At 45.1% G+C, this 23,612-nt stretch overlaps 1 protein-coding gene and 1 pseudogene across 6 annotated transcripts in view; both read left to right on the top strand.

Moving 5' to 3' along the window:
- The window catches only part of AGL (amylo-alpha-1,6-glucosidase and 4-alpha-glucanotransferase), a 142,233-nt gene extending 137,554 nt beyond the window's left edge, over positions 1 to 4,679 (top strand). For all 6 annotated transcript variants that reach the window (XM_088481992.1, XM_088481998.1, XM_088481997.1 and 3 more), the window contains exons 32-34: positions 3,366 to 3,453; positions 3,531 to 3,664; positions 4,289 to 4,679. In XM_088481992.1, coding sequence (XP_088338118.1) covers positions 3,366 to 3,453; positions 3,531 to 3,664; positions 4,289 to 4,406 — 340 coding nt within the window. In that variant the 3' untranslated portion in view covers positions 4,407 to 4,679. The remainder of the gene's footprint in view (positions 1 to 3,365; positions 3,454 to 3,530; positions 3,665 to 4,288) is intronic.
- An 18,579-nt stretch (positions 4,680 to 23,258) lies between these two features.
- Positions 23,259 to 23,378, top strand: LOC148540754 (5S ribosomal RNA; annotated as a pseudogene).
- The last annotated feature ends 234 nt before the right edge of the window (positions 23,379 to 23,612 follow it).

The raw sequence follows: 23,612 nt of genomic DNA, 5'->3' as shown, positions 1-23,612 counted from the left end.
CATGATCTTCCAAAATCCGCGGTTTGCGTATAATAGTAGTTTTATGTCCCCACTCAGAGACACATTATTGATGGATTAAGAACCACCTTGTGCCATCCCATAATAACACTAAATAATATGTAAATGTAAGCCTAAATTAAATTCTAATAGCAGATTGTGATAGCATGTTGTTCGCTATCAAAGGGTGGACTGTCGAAGCTGGATTATTGGCTGAGACAAGATCAGTTTAAAATTGAATCGCAGCGACACCATCTTGCGACTGGCCGCAAGACGCCATTTTGCGAATGGCCACCTAAGCGCCATTTTAGATAAACTCACTCTTTAGTACATGTGGCGATATTACTATTAGCATCATGCGATTGCATCTGTGACCATCGCAATTAGTTACGGTGATTCACCAAAAGCCCATTTCATGACTTTACGTAGTTTGGGTGCTCTGGATAAAGTGTATATTATTATAATTCCCCTAAAGGATATATTGCATTAGCTAAACAGAGCAAATGGCCACGTGACAACTAGCCTGTGTAGACAAGCTTCCTGGATATAACGTCTGCTCTCACTCCAGGTGGCCCTGCTCGAATACACACCTTACATTAGCAGGCTTCCTGAAATAAACCACCTTCAAAGCCAAGAGTGTTAGCTTAGGTTTGGGTCTTGTAGCTGTGCTAATTTGCATTTACACAAGAGCCTGGGAGAACAAAGCACTTTACTTTTGAGCCTGGGAAGGGTGGGGGCTGCTGAGAGAGCGGGGCGTGTGGAACTATAAGGCTCAGCATTCCACACTGCTAGGTGTTCACTTAGTTTAAGTGAGATTTAAGTGCACCATTTCTCATACACACATTAATACGCACAATTGCACTGGTAACTAATCGCATATTAGCGAATGCGTAAGATCCTATATGAAAACGTTGTTCATTAGCTTTATGCGCACGCATCTGCTCCAAGTTAACTAGCGTCTTTATATCAAACCCCGCATACTCACACATTACATATTCACATACAAGGTTCCATAAGCTTTAAGGTATAAGATTTAAGTTTGTTCATTTAGTATAAATGCTGTGAAATAAAGATTATTTGGTAACTAAGGTTTTATACATGCTAAGTAAGCCGTGTTTGGTTTTGTACTGATGCGTACTCTTTCAACAGAATTCCGGTATTATCGGTGTGGAGATCGCATCATGCATTCTCAACTTATGGACCGCAGAGACTTCAAGCAACAAAATGTATATTATATGAACAACTGTTAGGATGTTGCATGGGGCGGGAAACCAGAGACCCTCAGTTGTTGGAGGCTGGGTTGGGTCTATTTGAATCAGCCTGTTAAACGCTCTGTAACAGATGCATCCCCCTTGGGAACCAATGACATCAGCAACAAACTTCTCTATTGTTTTGTCTATTCCTGGGGGGTATAAATATGTGTGCTCCAACACTGGGTCTAGTCTTCGTGCTGAATGCTGACTGACTAGGAGTTTCTTGCTGATGCCTAACATCTGGACCAGAGAGCGCTGTGTATGTATACTGTACTTGGGTCTGTATAATTCCTTTGCGCCGAATTGTGTATGGATCAATAGCGTGTAACTGACTGTACTTTTACTTGAATACTTTGTGCTTTGGAACCACACGTTCTAGGTCTGAAGTCTTTATTTACTGTATGACTGCGTACGCAAATTAGCGTCATTCTTAGAAGGTATAGGCAGGATATTAGAAGGTATAGGAAGGAGTGTATAGAGGTTCAAATATAGATTCCGTAGTATGAGTTGTTGCTGCATCAAACATTGCCCTTTCTGAGGTGTTGCTATATGTTTTTGCCAGAAAAAGTGCAAGCAATGTCCCAATTTTCTACTAATATTGGGGTGTCACTACGTCGCTGAAAAATAGTTTTAGACTTTTAATAGCTCAAAAATTTCTTCATGGGTAATATCTGAATTTATTAGAAAACTACAAGCATTTATTGAAAACGAGCATAACTGACAAATACACAGTACATGAAGGCAAAACACTGGCAAAAAAATAATATAACCTATTCTGCATCTATGAACACTTCGGGAGAATATACAAGTTTTTAGCCCACATACTTGTAGGTATATTAATGATGCCTCAATAAAGAACTAAACATCTTATTTTTGGAGTGTACTGACAGAAAATTGTAATTTGGTGCGGATTTACTGTACCCTGGCCCAGCGGATCCACGTGTATGCTCCATTGGTCCAGCACTGTAAACCTCTATCTTGCTGAGGCAGGCCTCTTTAAAATGAGACGTGGTGTTTACAATGCCCTCACCAATGAACATCTGGTATGCATGAAAGGTAAGGTCCTAGAGGAGGGGCATCGACAACTCTTGTGTCTATTTGAGTCAGGCAAGCAGTAGGAGGAGAGAGAATTGCAGCTCTGTTTTTAGGGGACATGTTGTATGTGCTTCACTATAGATAGGAAGCGTAGTAGCTTCAGCTTTCACCATGAAATGTTTTAGATGTTGGTGGAAATAAATAAGTATTATAAATTTAGCAAAAACAAAATGGTAAAACTTTTAATGCAAAAGAGTCGCTCACATGCTTGCCACGACCCTACTGTGATATGTTATTAATCCCTTATTTTATTGTTGTTTTGAAGACATTATAGGTAATTTATGACCTGCAAAAGGTTTTACACAAAACCTTTCTATTTGTGTAAATGCACCTAAAATAATTAATAATTAAGTTATTGGCCACCTCACTTATGACAAAGAGCATCATACCCTCATTCTAGATCTTGGAGTTGCCCCATCATAAATGCTCTGCTCAACCTTTGTTAATTGCATGCTAAAAATTGAAAAGATAACTTCAAAGCCAAACCTACAGTACTACCACGTTAAAACCAACGCCCTTCATTCATTTAAACTGTTCTATATTCTTCTAAAATACTGCTCGATTTAATATAGATTAAGTCCAAAAGTAACTATGAGACTTGGCTGCAGGAAAGTATATTGGACCACGCTACTAGGCGGTTTGAAAAAACATGTGGCTACATTGTGAATACCAGGGCCCTTACACACAGCACCATTACGCCATCTTGGGGGCGTGACTGTGCCTCCTCTACAATTATGCCCTGCCCTACCCCTTACCCCCCCGGACAGGCCTGTGTCCAGGTACTTTTGGAACAATCGATTTGATAATTTAGATCTTTCCACATTCGGTTTTGTAAGTGACCCTTTTTGTTTCATTTATCGGTACTCTATTATAACAATTTATATAAAGCATTATCTATGCATTTAGTATGGAAATAAGAATTCGCAGTTACAGAAACATACATGTTTGAATAAGAGTACTGGTAATTGTAACACAATACACTGTTCTCTGTGGAAGACTAATTCATTATTTGTTTTTTAGTGACATGGTATACTGTGGAACTTATGACAACGCTCTTGATAACGATAATTATAACCTTGCAAAAGGATTCAATTACCACCAAGGACCGGTAGGACTGCTTGTTCATTTATTTTTGTAAGTTATACCTCTGTCGGGGAGGATTTGGCAAAGTCTCTTCTTTTCCAGGAATGGCTCTGGCCCATCGGGTACTTCCTGCGTGCCAAGTTATATTTTGCAAAACTGATTGACAAGGAAGCATACCAGAAAACTGTGGTTTTAGTGAAGAATGTATTGTCCCGCCACTACACACATCTGGAAAGGTGAGAAGGATAACTTCTACATGTTAAACCCCCAAAATGTATTTTCTAGTAATAACAGCCAGTTAAAATTACTACCTGTACATTTTCTGCAGCAACGAGAATGTGTTTTGGTTTCTGGACATCTTTGTCCACATTAAAGCAGATTATTAACTACTGTAGGTTTTGTGCAGAAGGGGTGGACCTGAAAGCCTTATTTTTGCATAGCTGAAGGGCAGAGCTCCCCATCATGATACCACTAGTTTTCTCAGTAGGAAAGCCTCCAGTTTAGTTACCTTCATATGCACACCATCTGCCTCTACAAGTTACTCAATAGGATGGCCATGGTTAAGTAAAATTACTGTTTTTATTCAGAGTTTAAGACCCTGGACAGCAATGTCACAAAGAAGAAAGGGACATTTAATGTAGATAACCACACATCTACTATATGCTGTCACTGGTATAAAGTGAAGGAACAGCAAGTCAACTTTTATGTCAATGGTTTACTCATAGATCAACTACTCAAGTTATAATGTTCTCATTCTACAAAAGTATCACTGGGATATTTATTTTAATAAATTAATTTCCTGGGTACTGTAAAGAACAGCTAATTTCACAGGTCATTTCATGATGACTTATCTTCCTCAGGTCCTCCTGGAAAGGTCTTCCTGAACTAACGAATGAGAATGGTCAGTACTGTCCCTTCAGCTGTGAGACGCAGGCCTGGTCTCTCTCTGTAGTACTGGAGGTCCTACATGATCTGTAGATCACACCCATCACCAAACCGTATATTGTTGTTGCATTTGTGATGCTCCCGGACATTTCCTGCTTATAAAAAAGCAGAGGATTGGAATGGGTAATAGTACGCCTTGCTGAAGAAACCGAGAGCAGATGACTACATTGTAATGTGATAAACCTTGTCACAATGATGCTAATTGTTAATACTTAATCACTGAAACCAATACTATCCTTTTGAAAAGCACTGTTTACTTTGCACGTAGCACATATAAGTCATAAAATAATTATGTTTGTACCATTATCTGGATCCTACAGTTCTCTGTTTTACATTATGGTTTTACATATTTTATGTTCTTAAAAATGTAAATACTACATAGCTGATACTCAAGTTATGGATGGACAGTAATTGCTGAGCATTGCTGCTGTTAGCCGGGTATCACATGTTCTTAGCATGTAGCTGGAGAGATGCATGAGTAGTTATGCAGTCACAGTGGAGTGGTGTCAGTTATAAATTAAGCAAACTGCTAAAGATTGAAATAACAAATAATATTTAATGAAGTCTGTTACAAAGAAACCATAGTATATCAATGTCTATACCATATCATCATAGCAACTACATGTGGTCAGAGCAGATAAAACAGTGATTGTTTTGATGAAGTTGTTGTCTCCCATATATCTGTGCAATAAAGCATATGATATTACTTTTTGTCTTTTTTTTTCTTTGTACTACATCCATTAGTTGTTTTCATTAAGAACCACTAAAGCTACTATACACATTGGGCCTGATTCAAAGATGTGCGCTAAGCACACAGCCGTTGCGACTTTGTATGCAGCGGAGTGTGATAATATGCTAATGCCGCAGGAGTTGTCCTGTGTAAATAGCTTCTCTGATCAGCCGCTGCATCCGAAGACACAGCATCAGATCATCTACCTGAACATTGGTCATCTGAGTAGCCCTCAGGATGAATTCACAGTGCCGAAGCCGGTGAAATTATGTCCAAGGACGCAGTGACTGGCTTCAGCGCACCCAGTAAGCAGGGCAGACGCGCCCTCATTTTCTGCAACGCTGCTTGCCACCCACCTCCGCTCTGTCTCCCAACACAGCTGCAGCCTGTCAATCAGGCTGCTGCGTTCAGGGCACTGCAAGCAATCTTGCAGAACGAGATCTGCACACATGCAGTGCGGCATCTGCGCATGCTCAGATCTCACACCATCAGAGATGTACAGTATGTGTGCATCTCTGTATTAGACCCATTGTTTGGTATATCCAAGCTACAAACAACCTCTCTTAATAAATAAATGCTGAAATGCTTCAGGAACCTGTTAGATCTGAGCATTTCTCCTTCATCCACCATGGGACACTGGAGATCAATACACTGGAGTATAGACAGATGGATGAGAGGAGCTGGCACTTTAAATTTATGTGTGAGTGACTCCTCCCCCTCTATCCCCCAGAAGCCCCAGTTTAATAATAGTGTCTGAGGGAGCCAGTCACTTTGGGCTGAGCTCAACCCACACTTTAATTTCTACTTCAGGGTCCATAGGGTATCCACAGGATACCTTGGGATATAGGCGCATGGCAGCAGACATTGAGCACCTCAGCATTCATTTTTCAGCCTCCCAGGATGCACTGGAGTCCTTCTCCTATACCCCGCCCCCGAGCCAAGGCATCTCAGTTTCGTAGGTGCCTGGCTCTGAGTCGGATCACCATTTCAGAGGAGCCCCTGAAGTTATTTCAAGGCAGCTTTGCTGCACAATAATGAGTCGGACAGCACAGACAGTCATTACAGATGTCCATGCTGTCGCTCCTCCACCCCGCCAGACCAGTGATGCCAGTAATGATCCGGGCATCCTGGTGGGTGTCTGGGGTCCCAGCTAGTGGTGACCCCGGAATATCCCTGACTGTGACCGTATTCAAGGGGGTTCAGGTAAGCGGTGGGGTCCCCACCGATTCACAGTCTTTATTTGCCCTCAGGCAGGGGGCTCCCTGGGAACAGGCTGCGCATGGAGCCAGGTACTGATCCTGCACTTTCCACTAGACCACCAGGGACAGCGGGCTGCAGCAGTGTGGAAATGCTCCAGCGTCCCAGGGGTTAATAGCATGCCAGGGGAGCGTGCCTTCCCTATCTCACAGGCGGCGCCTCCCCGCTACACCGTGCCTTTCCACAGCGGTCTGGCGGGCTGTGTCAGCGCTCCTCACTTGGGCCCGCCCCCTCTAATCTTCGGCGGCCATTTTCTATAAGGAAGTGCGCGAACGCTGCTGGGTGGTGATACAGGTGGCATCATGGTCGGAGTCCCTCGGAAACCTCTCCTCCGTTAAGGTCAGCATATGCAGCACTGTATCCTACCAGGCTCTGGTCTGCGAAGTTAAGGAAAGTGCTTATAGTGTAGGGAATGATCTCTGCATTGTTTGTGACTATATGCTAGCGCTGTCTGACTGTTTCTATTTCTCCTGTCAACCATTTTACTATCCCTGTTCTTTCTGCTACAAGCCATTGCAGTGTGGTGTTGCAGGGTGCTTATTGCCTCACAGTGAACTTGTTTTTCTGTGTGAGGTATCGATTCCTACCTATCTATACACTCTAAAATTGTCGCTATTTAGCGTTATGAGTCGCACAAGAAATAATTGCTTTCAGACTTTGATTGTGGTTCCAAAGCACAAAAAGTTAATATTCACCATAAAAACAGATAGCTACACGCTGTGATCTAAATACAATTAGCGCAAACAAATTATACAGTCACAAGGTACAGTCGTTACATACGCACGCTCTCTGGATCCAGATCCCGGCATCAAAGATGAAACCTCCGTCAACAGCAAAGCAAGATGACTGGGCTCTAGTTTCAGAGAGCCTGCATATATACCCTTACAGAGATAGGCAATACAATAGAACAAGTTGGCATGATTCCATTGGTTCTTCTTCCTGGTTCTTCTGTTACAGTATAGTTCATAGGTCAGTTCATATGGTCACAATCCAGCCTCCAACAGCTCTTTGTGTCCATTTTCCCGCTGCATAACAAATCTAACCTGGCTGCATAACAGAGTACATTTTAATGCCTAACTCTCTATGATCCATAATTTGAAGACACATGTTGCGATCTCCTCACCGATGAAACCGAAAATCTGCAAAGACACAGTGGTTTAGAATGACACCAAACACGGTCTGCTTATCATGCACTAAACCTTAGATATCAAATAACATGTATTTCACAACATTACTGATAATGAATAAAACCTTAAATTTTAACCTTAATGCTAGGGAACCTTTTTATGTAAGTGTGCAGTGTGTAAGTATTGGGGTATTGAGAAAAGACGCTAGTTAGCGTTGTGCGACTACGTGTTTGTGGAGTACACCGTGGTACGTGTTTTGCAGGGTTGATCATATTATATGTTTTAGTAACTGTCTGTATTTATATAATGAGGACTTTTAACATCTTTCTATTGCGTGGGAATCGCACAACGCTAAATAATATCATCGCCGTATGTACTTATAATGTGTGAGATTCGCTAAAATGGCGCTGGGTGGCCAGTCGCAAAATGGCGTGCAGATTTAATATTAAACAGATTCCAAGGGAGAGGGGGACACTGAGGGCCTATGTAAGTCGTGTACTGATACCCCACGCACCGTTGTAGCCCCGGAGCCTGTACAGGAACCACCCTGGGCTAGTTTTGCTAAGGCACTTACGACCATTGTGGGTCATATAACGGCCTTACCCTGCGCCTCCCCAGTTGGGGTCCTCGAAGAAGTCGGTGGTCTCCTCGTCCATACAGGGGTTCCCCAGGCAGTTGTTAGTACCCCAGTGTCTCCCGCTACTGCCCCCCTCCCCAGGTCTCTCAGGAGCCTGCGTGGGTAACTACATAGTCCAACACGGTATAGCACCTGACGGACGTTTTACAGGGGGAGTCACCATTGCAGCCTTATAAGCGGCCATTGCAATTGACACAGACGGTTCAGTATGATGATTGCAACTGACACAGATGGTTCAGTATGATGATGACATGTCGTATGATGACGGTGAGATTCATGACTTATAAGGCCAGGAGCCCCTTCAAGCTAAGGAGGTCGAGAATATATATATATATATATATATATATAAATATATATTCTCGACCTCCTTAGGCCATATATATCTGGCCTAATATGGGCAGTGGCCTTGGTTATTGATAATGAGGATCCCCTGGTGGCTAAATCCAAATATGCCTTCTTTAAGGATGTTAAGGGTGATGCCACTGTATTTCACCTATGTGGTCAGTTGAGGATCATTTAGAGGAGGTGTGGAGAACTCCGGGTAAGCGATTCCAGCCTCAAAGTTTGGCTTTTATATACCCTTTTGCGGATAATACTTCTCCAAATAAGTGGAACTTTGTTTAAAATCCATTTATTCCCTTGCTTGAGGGGCTTCCAGACTGGCTATGGCCAGGAGCTGGGTAGCCAAAGCCATGGAGTGCTGGGCAGATGCCCAGGAAGTGTCTCTGGCCATGGACTCTTCAGCTGAACAGTCGGAGTTAGTAGGCAATATCAGACACTCGGCCATATATGTAAATGAGGCAGCCTTAGATATAGGTCTCCTCACTTCTAGAATTTCCTCGGCAGCAGTGGCAGTGAGCCACTCCTGGAGAGCTGATGCAGACTCCAAGAAAGGGTTGGACTGCTTACCCTTTAATGGTGAGGTCCTCTTTGGCCCTGATCTGGGAAAAAATTGTGAGCACTTAGGAAGCAGCTAAGTCCGCATGTCTACCATTGGCCGCAGTTCCTTCAGGGTCTGGGACTTGGGTCTGATTCAGACCCGCATGCGAGCGCTATGCGCTCGCAAGTGGGACGATGGTTGTGCATTGTGTACACAATGCACGTGCGCAAGCCCCGTAGCGAGTGAGAAATTCACTCGCTCCGGGGCTCGCTACAAACGGGGCGGCTGTCGATATTGATTGACAGCTCGCCCCATTTTGTAGGCGGGGTTGGTGGGTGACTGGACAAACTGAGGCATTCCTGAAGGAACACCTGCCATTTGTGGGCGGCCCTACTGACATCACCAGTGATGTCAGTAGTAAGCTTCCGGCTCTATTAGAGCCGGAAGCTCACTGGGGCTTGCGGCAAACGAGACCCTATCACAAGGGTCTTGTCGCAAGCCCGATGGTCGCGACCATCACCTGGCCGCTCGCAAAAGCTGTGAGTGGTCACCCACAGCTTAGTGAGCGGCCAGGAGGCCAGGTTTTTTTTTTTTAAAAAGTGGCCGCCCTGATTCAGAGCGAGCGCTCGCTTTTTGCGAGCGACTCTGAATCAGGCCCTTAGTCCTTTCGGCCCTATCGAAAGTACAGTAATTTCCAAGACCGTCAGGGGCCAGGAAGACTACCAAGCCAAAGAAACAGGCTTGGAGTACAAGACGCCCGGCTTCCAAATCTGATGATAAGCCCTCAGCCTGACGGGACGGGCCTCCTCCTGGGAGACCCCAGGGTGGGAGGCCGACTTCTTCAGTTCGCCCAGTGCTGGTATGAGACTGCCATAGACACATGGGTAAGAGAAGTGGTCTCTCGCAGGCAAACCGGTTTTTCACCACAGGCCTTCAGTCAGATTAAGACAAGGCTCTGGACTTCCAGAAAGTAGTGCACTCTATACTCCAAGTTGGGGTTATTGTGCCTGTTCCGTCCCCTCTGAGGGGAACGTGGTATTACTCCAACCTCTTTCTGGTACAGAAGCCCCATCGGTCCTACTGGGCTATTTTCAACCTCCAGTCCCTCAACAAGTCTTTGAGGGTTTCTCGGTTTGGGATAGAGACCCTGCGTTTGATCATATTGGCTATGGAGCCTGGGGATTTTATGGTGTCATTGAACATTCAGGATGCCTATCTGCATATCTCAATTGTTCCAGCTCACCAGCGTTTCCTCAGGTTCGCAGTGATCAATCAACATTTCCAGTTTCAGGCACTGCCCGTTGACCTGTCCACAGCACCTCGGGTGTTTACCAAGGCCATATCAGTTGTGGCAGCCCACCTGTGGATGCAGGAGGTCAGCCTGTTACCCTATCTGGACGACCTTCTGCTGTTAGCAGGGTTTCTGGAGGTACTTCAGCACCATCTGCAACTGACCATATCTGTGTTGCAGAATCATGGCTGGCTGATAAACTGGAAAAAGTCCTCCCTGGTCCCCTCACAGAGATGCTCCATCTCGGAGCCTTGTTGGACTCTCTACAACAGAGGATGTTTGTGACAGTGGAAAAGATCTCTGCATTGCAGGAAAAGGTACTCAGCACTCTGCAATGAGGTTGCTGGGATCCCTGGTGTCGACATTCGACATGGTAGAATATGCCCAGTTTCACTTCAGACCTCTGCAGAAGTTGATCCTCTCCAGATGGAATGGGTTACCCCATCGGATAAAGTCAGACAGTCGTGCTTTCTCCGGAGGTACGTCTATCTCTGGCCTGGTGGCTGCAGACGTCTCACCTCAACAGGGGACTCCTCTTTTGGATCTCGGGCTGGGTCCTCCTGACAACGGATGCCAGTCTCCGAGGTTGGGGGGCTGTGACAGGTCTACACTTGTTTCAAGGAAGGTGGACGACAGCAGAATCTGCTCTTCCAATCAACGTTTTGGAGCTTCGAGCAGTATTCTGAGCTCTTCAGCAAGCTAGACTCGTTCTTCATGGAAAACCCATGCAAGTCCAGTCAGACAATGCTACCACAGTGGCTTACATAAACCGCCAAGGAGGAACTCGAAGTCAGGCGGCACTGACAGAAGGTGTCCCACATTCTGACTTGGGCGGAAGGCAATCTCCCAGCCATCTTGGCAGTGTTCATTCCAGGAGTGCTCAACTAGGAAGCAGACTTCCTCAGCCATTAAGACGTGCATCCAGGGGAGTGGTCTCTGCACCAGGAAGAATTTCAACTCCTAGTGGACAGGTGGGGCCTTTCAGAAATAGACCTCATGGCCTCCCGACATAACAACAAGCTGTCAGTGTACGGGTCAAGAACAAGGGATGCGGAGGCTCTGTCGGTCTGATGGACCTTTCAGTTTGCGTACCTATTTCCTCCATTCTTCCTTGAGTGCTGCGAAATTTCGAGCAAGAAGGGGGCACGCTTCTGCTGGTCTCTCCATCGACACTCTGATGCTGTTCATTCTACTCAGTCTGTGGGTCCTTCGTGGACAGCTCGACGTGGCACCTCGGCTATTCAGCTTGCGTTGCAAGGCGGCCACGTGGTCTTCTGTCCATTCCTTTGGAAGATATTATGCATTTGATACCTTCGCCTCTCAGGATGCTTCCTTCGGGCGGCGGAGTCTCCTTTCTGCACAGGAGCGTCCCCTCACTGGAGGACGCCGGAGGTGGTCCCTCACATGCGCGAGACCCGTCCAGCGACGGCAGCTCCGCTGCTACGGGTCTCGCTACAAGACGGGGCGGCTGTCGATGGTGAGTGACAGCTCACCCCATTTTGTAGGTGGAGAGGGGGGGGGTGCACAAATGCAGGTGTTCCCTTAGGAAGGCCTGGCATTTGTGGGCGACCCTATTGACATCACTAGTGATGTCAGTAGTGGACTTCCTGCTCTATTAGAGCAGGAAGTCCACTCGGGCTTGTGGGAGCCGAGACCCTACCACAGGGTTTCGTCGCAAGCCAGATGGTCGCGATAATCGCGACAGACTCCAGGCCGCTCGCACAAGCTGTGGGTGGTCACCCAAACCTTTGCGAGTGGGCTGGAGAAATAGAAAACATGCCCTGATTCAGAGCGAGCGCTCGCCAGCAGCGAGCGGCTCTGAATCAGGCCCTGAGAACGTACAAACTGCCCATGTGTATAAGTTATTGCTATTACTATTTCTGTGAGTAATAATAAAAGCACTAATTCTTGGATGTTTCCTGGCAACAGCTACCACCTTAATCTTCTAGTATGTACTCAGGAATCTGAGACTCCGCTAATACTGGAGTGCATCTCTTTAGGTGTGGCAGGGCTCTCTAGGCGCAGGGATTTTCATGCAACAATGGAATGTGTTGGATTGTGACAGATGGGCGTAGCTCTCTATGCCTGTAAGCTAATTGTGTCATAATATCAATTAAAAGTTACATCATCACAAGGATTGCACATTACACCATGTTCTGGAGCAAGTATTAGCCAACTGCTACTGGAATACAAAGCACTTCTGCTGTATAAAAATAGTCTCAGGTTATCACAATACTGTATATAGCACACAGCACAAGTGAATCCAGTGATCACACTACAATATACTAATATGACACAAGTTCCTTTAGGATACATTTATGTGAAACTGCCTCCTGTTTAAAACACTATTCAAAGGATCATCATTAAAGCCACTGTGACTTATCACTTTCCATTATTGCCATTTGCAGATGATTGCATTTTTTTTATTTTTTATTTATTAGTGCCACAAGTGTCCTTAGCTCCAAACAATGTTTAAACACCACAATAATACATAGAATGACATAGGATAGCAACATAGTGATACAACCAAAGGGAGGGTGGAGTATTGATGCAAGGAAGGATAGAATAGAGCGACTGGCTAGTAAAAACAAGTGATAATTTGCGTGGTGGGGAGGGAGCGGATTGGAGGGAGAAGTAGTAAATTAGCACTCAATGACATGTATCCAATAACCGAACAGAAAGGATCAGAGTTGTTAGAGGGAGACAAGGGAAGAAAGGTGCACTGGTGGTAGAGACAGTGTTAGGAGGAGAAAACGAAGGAAGAGGGCCCTGCCAGTAAAGGGATTACCATATATAAATAGTAGGTGTGTAATGAAGAGGTGAGTCTTAAATGCTCATTTGAAAGTGTGTATGCTTTCAGAACAGCAGACTGTGCTGATTAATTTGATAGGCAACACTTGTACATCTGTGTGCGACTTCACGCGTGGATCTTGCGATGCTTGCGAGATCCCGCACATGCTCACTATAGCCTGCCGGGAGTGAGACACAGCGTATCAGCACTAGGCTGATGTGCTGTAAGCTCTAGCGGGGATCGCCAGTGGGGGGAGTTTTCACTCCCCCGCTCCAGCCGATGAGATGATACATGTCATTGAGTGCTAATGTACTACAGAAAGAGGCAAAGCAGGAAGCATTATAGCGGCATGTTAAGTGCTACTGTAATACATCACCCCCAGAGAAGGCTGTAGGGAGTGTGGACAGAAATATGCCTAGGGATGTAGGAGGAAATGGATCAACTGAGAGATTATATGGCAGGTTGGAAGTTTAAAGCACAGGTTCTCAAACTTGGTCCTCAGGACCCCAAACACTGCATGTTTTCTCCTCCCAGAAGCACAACTGAAATAATTAACTCCACCTATGGATCTTTCAAAATGTGTCAGCAAGTGATGAATACACCTGTACACCTGCTGGGTGCCCTGGAAAACATGAACTGTGTGGGAGGACCGAGTTTGAGAACCTCTGGTTTAAACTATACTTAACTTAACAGCCATGTTTTACAGATCTCCTCAATATCACAAGTGAAATTATTAACTTCACTTGTGGATCTCTTAAGTGTCAGCCAGTAATTAATGCACCTGTGTACAAACTGGGAGATCTGTAAAACATGCACTGTTAGGGGTCCATGGGACTGCAGCTGGGAAACACTGCTGTGGTGGATGGGGATGGTGGCTTATTTATATATGTGCTGAGTAAAATAAAACACCACCTGCAAACTGACAGTAGCTGATTGATTGGTTCTTTATCTTTCTCCACTTTATCTCTCACTTAGGTTTAGTACATCTAACCCACAATGTGTAATCCAGAGGTTCCCAAACTCCGCAATTACAGTCCAGGTTTTAAGGATATCCATGCTTGAGTCCAGATGGTTAAATCAAATTGACCGAAGTGCTACATGGATTGTATAGGCCGAGTTTGGGAACCTCTGGTGTAACCTGTTATTATGTGATGTTATGTCTTTAACAGAGCCAGATTACCAATAGGGCGGCAGGGGCAGCTTCCCCGAGGCTCCCACAATTGGTAACCAGTTACCAGAGTGCAGCATTTTGCTGTCTCCGCTCTGGTCATCTGCCGCTCTACTGTTCTATAAGCACTTCACTGCAGTACACTCTTACGAAATGTCACATAACGTGAGACTGTTTCTCCATATGAGGCATTGCGGAATCCTGGACCCAGATGCCACAAGCACCACAGTGACACAAAGCACGAGAGATCATGTATGTTGTGTAGTAACCTGTATGCTGCTGCTGAATGACTCTGAGGAGTCCTCGCTCCTGTGGCAGCTGCTGCTGCTCACCCTCTGTCTGACTCTGTGTACACTGACAGTCCAGCGCCTCACACACAGTGTGTAACACCTATACTAACACAACGAGGACTCTACATGACTCCTTATCTACATATGTAACATCACAGTGCCCCCGTAACTCACTATGTTCTCTATGCTGCACTCAGCCCTGGCAGCTATCTCTGAGAATATACATGTCAGAGGACACATGGAGAAGTTCTGTTACTATGGCCCTTTAACAAAGGGCCGTAGTGACCAGCCAGTGGCACTACATTGGGTTGAAGCGAAACATAAATTAACATCTTTATGCTTTAGAATAATAGATCAGGGGTGGCAACCAGGCTCAGTTGTTATTACAGCGAGAAACACAATGGATATTTTGCCTCCAAGCGCTGGCCCCAAAGGGGTTACACCAGCCACTAGGCCTGTCCTGCTACCTATAGATTGCTATGCAGAGATCAGTGTTACTGGTGTACTACTTTCTTTATAAATTATTACTATGGTGAATACAATCTATAGAGAGACTGATACTGATGCATATAATTATTATTATTAGTTAGATGGTGATTTGATGTAGATGTATACTGAGTAGATATGTAGTAGATATACTGTGGTACTATGAGTAATTTAAAAAATCTATAGATACCTGTAATTTTGACAAAGAAAATCTCTCTGTGGAGTTTGTACTGGGATCCCAAATAATATTAATATGGAAAGGCTATTGGGTATGGTTTGATAATAATGTAGATACTGCTCTCACATGCTGTTTTTTTTCTCTATTTAAGTTTCTCTATATTAGTTCTTAAATAGTCCTTTAGAAATCTAAGTGATTTTATTACTGTTTGTAAGACTTGTGAAAACATTTTGTATCGATTATCATTCTTAAGGCATGTATCCACTAGACGTTATGCTCAATGAGCGATATCGTCTAGTGTTCGCCCTGCAGTGCCGGGCTCAATGTCGTTAACGACATTGAGCATCCACACTGAACGCTATCATTAACGATATTGTTCAGTGACGGCATCCTCCCTATTCCCTGTACTTGCAGAACCTGACGATATGGTCAGGTTGCCCTGCAAGTACGGGCGATGAGAGATGTCGTCAACAACCAGCGGAAACGTGCATCGCTGGTCGTTGACGGCATACCCACTGGACGATATTGCGCACGATTAATGATATTGTTATTGTCCGAATTGTCCAATTTATCATCTAGTGCAGGGGTGGCCAACCCGCGGCTCTCGAGAGGCATGAAGCTCTTCTGAGCTTCTAATGCGGATCCCGGCTTACAGTTTGGCAGACCCCCCATTGTTACTGAGAACGCTGGTCTCTAAAGCCATCAGAGGCTAAAGAAGCCAGCATTCCCAGTAATGCTGGCCTCTGAAGCGATGACGTTACAAGTGATGTTAGGAGCCCACTCGTCTGCTGGATCCAGTTAGATCCAGCAGGCGGCGGAAGCAGCAGCAACGGCGCGGCGGGACTCTGGAGCCCTGACGTTGTGGAGCAGTGCCAGCACAAAGGTAAGTTTCTTCATGGGGGGAGGAAGCTAGTGTTGGGGGCACGACTACAGGGAGCATTGCAGGAGAGGAACAGCTACAGGGGGCATTGCTTAATGGGCACAGCTACAGGGGACAGTGCAAAAGGGGCACAACTACTGGGGGGCATTGCTTAATGGGCGCAGCTACAGGGGGCATTGCATAAGGGTCACAACTACAGGGGGCATTGCATAATGAGCACAGCTACAGGGGACATTGCATAAGGGCCACAACTACTGGGGGCATTGCTTAATGGGCACAACTACAGGAGGGCACTGCATATGTGGAACAACTACAGGGGGCACAGCATAATGGGCACTGGCATTCTCAATATATTTTATGTGGTTTTGGATTTCAATATGTATTTTATGTGAACGTGGCTATTTCAATGTTTTCTATATTGCTCTGGCTTTTTCTTTCACTTCAACAGTGAAAAATGTTTGTTGGGAAGATCATGTAAAATGTTTATTTTCAATGTCCTGGGCTCGCCTCCAGCGTGGCTAAAAACGAGGGTATGACACAATTTCATGCTCCTGCAAATGTCATACCAAGGCGTGCGCACAAACATGGGGCGTGGTATTGTGACAGATAAGCCACGCCCCTTTTTTGCCCGCGTGCCTATGGCTCTTTCGAATTGACTACATATATTTTTTGGCTCTTTGCCTCCAACTGGTTAGCCACCCCTGATCTAGTGGATACCCGCCTTTACTGATTAATGCTTGCTATGATAAAATTGTGTGGCTATCGGAATACTAATACATGCACCTGTTGTAGGTGGGAGTAACGAGGGGTGTGCACTTGGAGATGGGGCTGTATTTAAATGTGTTTTGCTCACTTTTTGTTTGTATCCTAAAGAAAACGCTCACAATAAAAGGCGTTGAAACGTTAATTCATACAGGGAATTTTGTTTCCATTATTTGCCAAGACGCCCAGAGTGCCACCTTTATTGCCTGATATATATATATATATATATATATATATACAGTATATATGTGTGTGTGTGTGTGTGTAAAAATTAATAGGGGCCCCCACAAATTTGATTCCCAGGCGCCACGGCAGACCTTACTCCGGTCCAAATCTTTAAACTGTACCATATAATATTTAATGTATGTATGATGCCAGAGGGATGATTTATGTACACTATTTAAATAGATCTGAGGGTAGTCACAGTGGTCATTTCTGGGAGAGGAAATGATGTGTGCCTAAAAGCTTAATGCATAAAAATGTGTAAAGAGTTAAACTCTCTCTCTGCTGGGGATCATCAGAGACTAATGTATTTAAGCTCCTTTTGTCCTCAGCCAAAGATGTCTGAACCCAGCAGGGCGTCATCTTGGGTTATGACAGGTACCATCTGCTATCAACAAATGATGTCCTGGGACTACACCTGGGGCCTGTGACAACATGATGTATGTAAAATGGCTTTCAGAGATCTAGAGAACTATGGTGTGTTAGTTTTGGGACTGACTAAAGCTGGGTACACACTGTGATTCGTCTTATGATCTATCTTGCCGCTGTGGATCGGAACGATATATCATGAGGATTGTATAGTGTGTACGGCTAATCGTGCGTGGGTGGCGGGCAATGTCCCATCTGCTGTGCTGTGCAGCAGATGGGATGAAGCAATGAACGACGCCATGTTGCTTAATGCAGCATGGAACAATATATCGCCACAGTCGTACACCAGATCGTGCAGTGTGTACAGCCGGCAAGATATATCGTTCCATAACATTGTGCCATAACTGGGTAAACACATTGTATAGTGTGTACCCGGTTTAAGAGATTATGCTCTGTTAGATCATGGTAGTTGGATTGCCATTATGCTTGTGGAAACTAGGAGATCATACTACGGCTAGTTTCCCATGGATGCTATTATTCTGCTGAATACCCACTTATGCCAGCTGGAATAATTGGACTCTGACTGAACTGGTCTGACAGGTCGTTATAGATTGTTTATATACATGTGTCTTTCAGTCAGGCTTTTAAAAACATAATTATGGCAATAGTACATACACACAATGGATATAGAGGATCTAATTCCTCAGCATCCTAGAATAACCCCATTTCACTAATACAAGGAGGCACAGGAAATTGTGTATCAGAAGACCAATGAAGAAAGCAACTGTTCATACGGTTTTATCAGTCCCACTCAGGTGGTAACCAATTATAGCTGTAAGAAATGTTCGTATGTCCTGCACATCTGTAAGAACGTAGCAGTCTCTAGTAACTTTTAGAAGCAAATACAGAATCCTTCATAAGGTAAGGGATACCTTATGTGCAGGACATACGAACAGTTCTTACAGCTATAATTCGTTACCACCTGAGTGGGATTGATAAAACCGTATGAGGGTAACTAAAGTTTATCCTGCGGCTCCCACCATTGAGTTCAATGGAGGAGCCGTTCATTGGCTGAGAGGTGGGGCCTGACCTCTCTCAGCTAAGAACGCACAGACACGGAACTTCAAAGGAGGAAGCTGCATCTGTGCGCTTCATTCGGGAAGGAATTCTGGTTAGAATGATTATTCCTTAATGCGAAGGTCGGGTTTCTCGTTTTCTTATTTTAACCCATGGATGCCTACTGGAGAAGGGGACCACTGGAGGTAATATAGGTGAGTATGTGTGAGTGTGTATGTATGTATTAAACTTACATTGTGTAAGGTGTGTGTTTCTTTCAACATTTCTTTACTGGTGAACTACAGGTCCCAGTGGGCCCTTAATGCCCTGCATGCTGGTACTTGTACTCAAAGTACCAGCATGCGGGGGAGGCTTGCTGGGACCTGCAGTTCTACTGGAAAGACAAAGGGCCTGATTCAGAGCCGCTCGTAAGCGGCCGCTCGTTCGTTCTGAGCGATGTTTGCACAACTGCGCATGCGTACGGATTGTAATACGCCTGTGCGAACCAGTCAGTGCGGCCGAAAATCGTTTGTTCGCTAAATAGCGAATGCCTGCTATTTTGAGTGACAGGAGGAGGCATATGTGGGTGGTAACAGGGGAAGGTGCTTGAAAACGGGGAGTGGCGATCAGAACGCAGGCGTGCTTAAAGGTCAAAATGGGCGTTTTATGGGTGTGCATAATTAATACAGCAGCGTCATTGACCACGTCACTGGGTTATTTTATAGTCAGAACTGCTCGCAAGATTGCGGTAGGAAAAACCAACCACAAGAATAGAGAGCAGTTCATACGCTGGTCGATGTACTCGATTAATCTAATAAATAGTGGACATGACGTAGGATGCGAGAGGCCAGGGGGCGTAGTTTTCCAAAAAACGAACGCAAGTTTTGTTCGCTCGTTCAGACCTAGAGGCGTGAACAGACCGCAAAGAGCGAACGGTTCATTTGAATAGCCACCCCTTTTTTCTGAACGAGCGAGCACAAATAGCGTCCGGCTCTGAATAAGGCCCAATGTTTTATTCTATTTTTACACATCACTCACACAATCAACCCGCCACCCACCACCCAGGGGTTGCGGGGATAGTCCCGGGCTATCAGCCTAGGCTAGGGGTGCCCTGGTGAGGGAGACCCCTTTTTTTTTAAGGGGTCTCCACCTCACCAAGGATCCCTGGCCTGGGCTGACTAGCGGTCAGGGCTGATGCTGCGGCTGGGGGGCCCGGTGATAGGGCTCCCATGGATGTGGCATCAGTCCCCTGTTAGAAAGGGTCCAGGGCTGGTTCTGTGATTTACAGGGAGACCTTACGCAAATTTTTCCCTGTAAATCCAGAACCAGCCCTACTTCCCATAGCCCAGTGCTGGTTGTACTGAGTACAGGGAGACCCTACGTCATTTTTTCCCTGTACTTAGTCAACCAGACCTGGGTTTCAGCAGTCCGGGGCTGGTTCTGTTTTGGGGGGGTACCTCACGTTTTTTTTTTTAAAATGTTACTCTTTAAACACTTTTTCAAGGCAGATACATGCAGGTATCTCACTGATGTCTGCATGTATCTGTGTGAGAACGAACTGCTCATGCTGAAAGTGAAAGCATGAAGCAGTTCTAACGTGTCGGGGATTTGCAGTTTGTTTTGAAGGGTTATTTGCCATTCGATTTGGACATGACCATGCTAAATCGAACAGCAAATCACTGTTCAAAACCGACTCAAATCGAATTTGTTTTGCAAATTCGCAAAACAAATCGAATAGTAAATGCAGTGAAAAATCGGTTTTCACTGCATTCAATTTGAGTCGATCTGAGAAGAGGTAAATCACTGCTCAAATCGACCTGCAAATCAACCTTTAGTAAATTTACCCCTAGGACCGGACGGCACCTGCATGTGGCAGTCAGTAGTGCTACTACAGAGCTACCCGGGGCATTACTTGAATGCTCCAGGCAAGCAGCCAGTAGAGCTGCCTGGAGCATCCTATGGGCAGTGATCTACTTCTGAGAGAAGCATGTGTGGCAGGTCTGTGCTGCATGGCTCCGGTCCTCTTTACTCGGGGAGGCAGAGGAGGGGCAGTCCGGAGCTCAGCGCTGTTGTTGTGTGTCTTCCCGGCATCATCAGCCACACAGGATCTGTGCAACCTCCCCCCCCCCCTCCATTAGCCTCCACCATCTCGATGTTTACGGACCGCTGCTGGGGCTGCATCTACCCAATCTCCACCCGTGCGCGTCGTCTGTCCCTCCGGGCATAAGTCCACTGTTGCTGGTTGGAGGGTGAGCTGATCCGGGTATACCCAGCATTTCCAGGGCAACTTCTATATCCAAGACTTACTCAGAAAGCTTTGCTGGGAACATCAGACTGTGCACAGAGGAGCGGACACCCGGGAGCAAACGGGAGCGCCCCGGATGCTGTCTCCTTGTCATTGAATAAAACGAATAATATAATATTAGTGACTCACCAACGACGGGTAGGCACTGCTAGTATATATATTTTTATAATACAACTTGGATTTTACCATGGGCTTCATCAACCTATGTTTTACCATAGGCAAGTAGTGATACAATTTACCATAGACAGGTAGTGATACGTCATTTACATCTCAGTGATCATATTTAGGAACACATTTAATATTTTCCAAAAAGCCAATGGAACTGGAGATGTAGTGCATTCTGTACCTGTTATTTTAGTGTCCACTTTATTCCTACTATAAGGATCACATAACAGATCAAAGATATGATAGAAAGTACAACACCACAGAGCCCCAGTCACTTCTGCGTTTTGCTGTCATACGCGGAGAGGACAGCACTTAGGCAAGACTGATAGAAGATAAAGTGACAGTGGAGGTCAGATCCCATGCAGGGAGTTAGGTTGCCCCCCTGGTATACACACACTACAAAGTAGAGTACATTGCAGGGACAAGATACACCACAGGTGAGACCATCTGATGCTCCCAGCAAAGTTTCCCATGTAAGTTTTGGATACAGAAGTCAGGCTGGAAATGCAGGGCAGGTAGATCCCAGAGGCAGTGATGTGCCTGGTGCTCAGAGCCCCCCCATCAACCAGCAGATGAGGAATCAGCAACAGAAGTGGCAGCCCTAGGGACTCATGCTCGGAGGGAGGAAAGGACGGCACACACGGGTGGGGGCTGGATTTATGCAGACCTAACTGCGTTCCATGAACATCCAGATGGAAGAGGCTGATAGGGGCACAAATCCTGCGCAGCTGGCACAGGGAAACAATCAAGCAGGAGAGACACAATAACAGCACTGAGCTCTGGATGGCCCCTCCTCCCCGAGCACAGAGCACCAGAGCCAGGAAGTGCACACCCTGCACCCATTATAAATACGCCACTGGTGCACCTCTTCAAAACTGTCTTTTCTGCAGCAAAACTCACTTTAGTTCCCTAAATCCCCCTCTGCTAACAAGAGGAGTAGGACATAGTTGAGAGAAAGAGAGAGGGCAGAAAGTGGGGAACATAGGAAAGAGACAGAGAGTGGGACATATATGAAAGAGTTGCCCCCACTCCCCCCAGCACAACCTCCAACATGCACTTCCAAGCGCAATACCTTCTGTGACCCAACCTGCAAACTTCCCCATCCAAAAAGGGGTTGGGGGAACATAGATCAGAGATAGAGGGAGATAAATGAAATGCAAAATGGGGGGGACATGAGGCTGGAGAGACACAGGAACATCTTGAGACTGTAGAGAACTTTGAGGGTTGGGACTGGAGCACGGCTTAAAGTAGTCCTAGAGAGATGGTGGAACTCCTCTCCCCCACCCCCACATTAGACAGAGCTACTCTGAGATAATGTTCAGCCATACATAATCATATGCATAATAAATGTAACACTGGACATCATGTAAAAAAATGGTAATATTCCCTTTAACCACTGCTGCTTTAACCTCAGATGTTCTGCAGGTAAAGGCCCCCATATATCAGCAATTGATTGCAGCAATTGTGTATAAAAATCCTTCCTTTTTTCAAATCGATTGCAGATTGCAGAATTGCCACAATCGATTGAAAAAGGGAAAGATTTTTATACACAATCGATTACAAATTGCACGATTGCTGCAATCACTCTCTGATGTATGGGGGCCTTAAGCTGCACTCCTCAATTATACCTACAGGTCCAGGGCCTACTGAGTATTACAAGGATAATTTTTATTTTTCTCTGCATTACCAATTACCCTTACTATTTAGTTCAGTGGTTCTCAAACTCGGTCCTCAGGACCCCAAACAGTCCATGTTTTCCAGGTCACCCAGCAGGTGCACAGTTGTATTCGTTACGCACTGACATATTTTAAAAGATCCACAGGTGGAGCGAATTATATCACTCGTAATTCTGTGAGGAGACCTGGAAAACATGAGGACCGAATTTGAGAACCTGTGATTTAGTACAATCAATGTCTGATCTGTGGGGGTAATCCGTTTGGTCTTAACGAAACCCTATCGTTTGCATGTTTTCTTTGAACCTTGGTGCTATTACTTTATCTTACCGTTTTTCATTACAGTAATTTTTCTGTATATTTCATTACAGTGTACAGTATCTATTCTATTGGTGCATGGATACTGTTGGGTATCTAACTCGAAGTTCTTTAGTAGTTTGTGTACGTGTTACACATGTTTTTGTCTGTGAGTTTGTTTTTTGCTCACCAAAGATTTTTTCTAGTCTGTATATGACCCCTAGATATTGATTTTGATCTGCTATTCAGCAATGTTCGGGTTATATTGGGTTATGCTCACTAGGCTGAGGGGAAGTATTGGCATCCTACATTCAAGTAGTCAGTTACAACCATACATGCACTGGATAAGCCCGATCTCGTCTGATCTTGGAAGCTAATCAGTGTTTGGCCTAGTTAGTACTTGGATGGGGGACCACCTAGGAATACCAGGTGTTGTATAAATAACCAAACAAAAGGACATTTAACTTCACCCCGTGCGTGTGCATCTGGCGCTGGATGATTTGTTTTGGATCATATCTTTGGCTGTAGTTCATATATTGGCTCATTTCAGTAATATCTTTGATGTCTTTTGAGTACCTCATTTATTGGCTTATGATACCCAATTCAGTATATATATTTTTTACTTCATCTCGTTTCCTAGATAACAATGTTTTATTACTGATTGCCATGCATTAT

Source organism: Taudactylus pleione, unplaced genomic scaffold (assembly GCF_031769625.1).
Source record: "Taudactylus pleione unplaced genomic scaffold, aTauple2 ptg000017l, whole genome shotgun sequence".
In the NCBI taxonomy this organism is placed as follows: Eukaryota; Metazoa; Chordata; class Amphibia; order Anura; family Myobatrachidae; genus Taudactylus; species Taudactylus pleione.
This window is presented reverse-complemented; position numbering and strand designations above follow the sequence as displayed.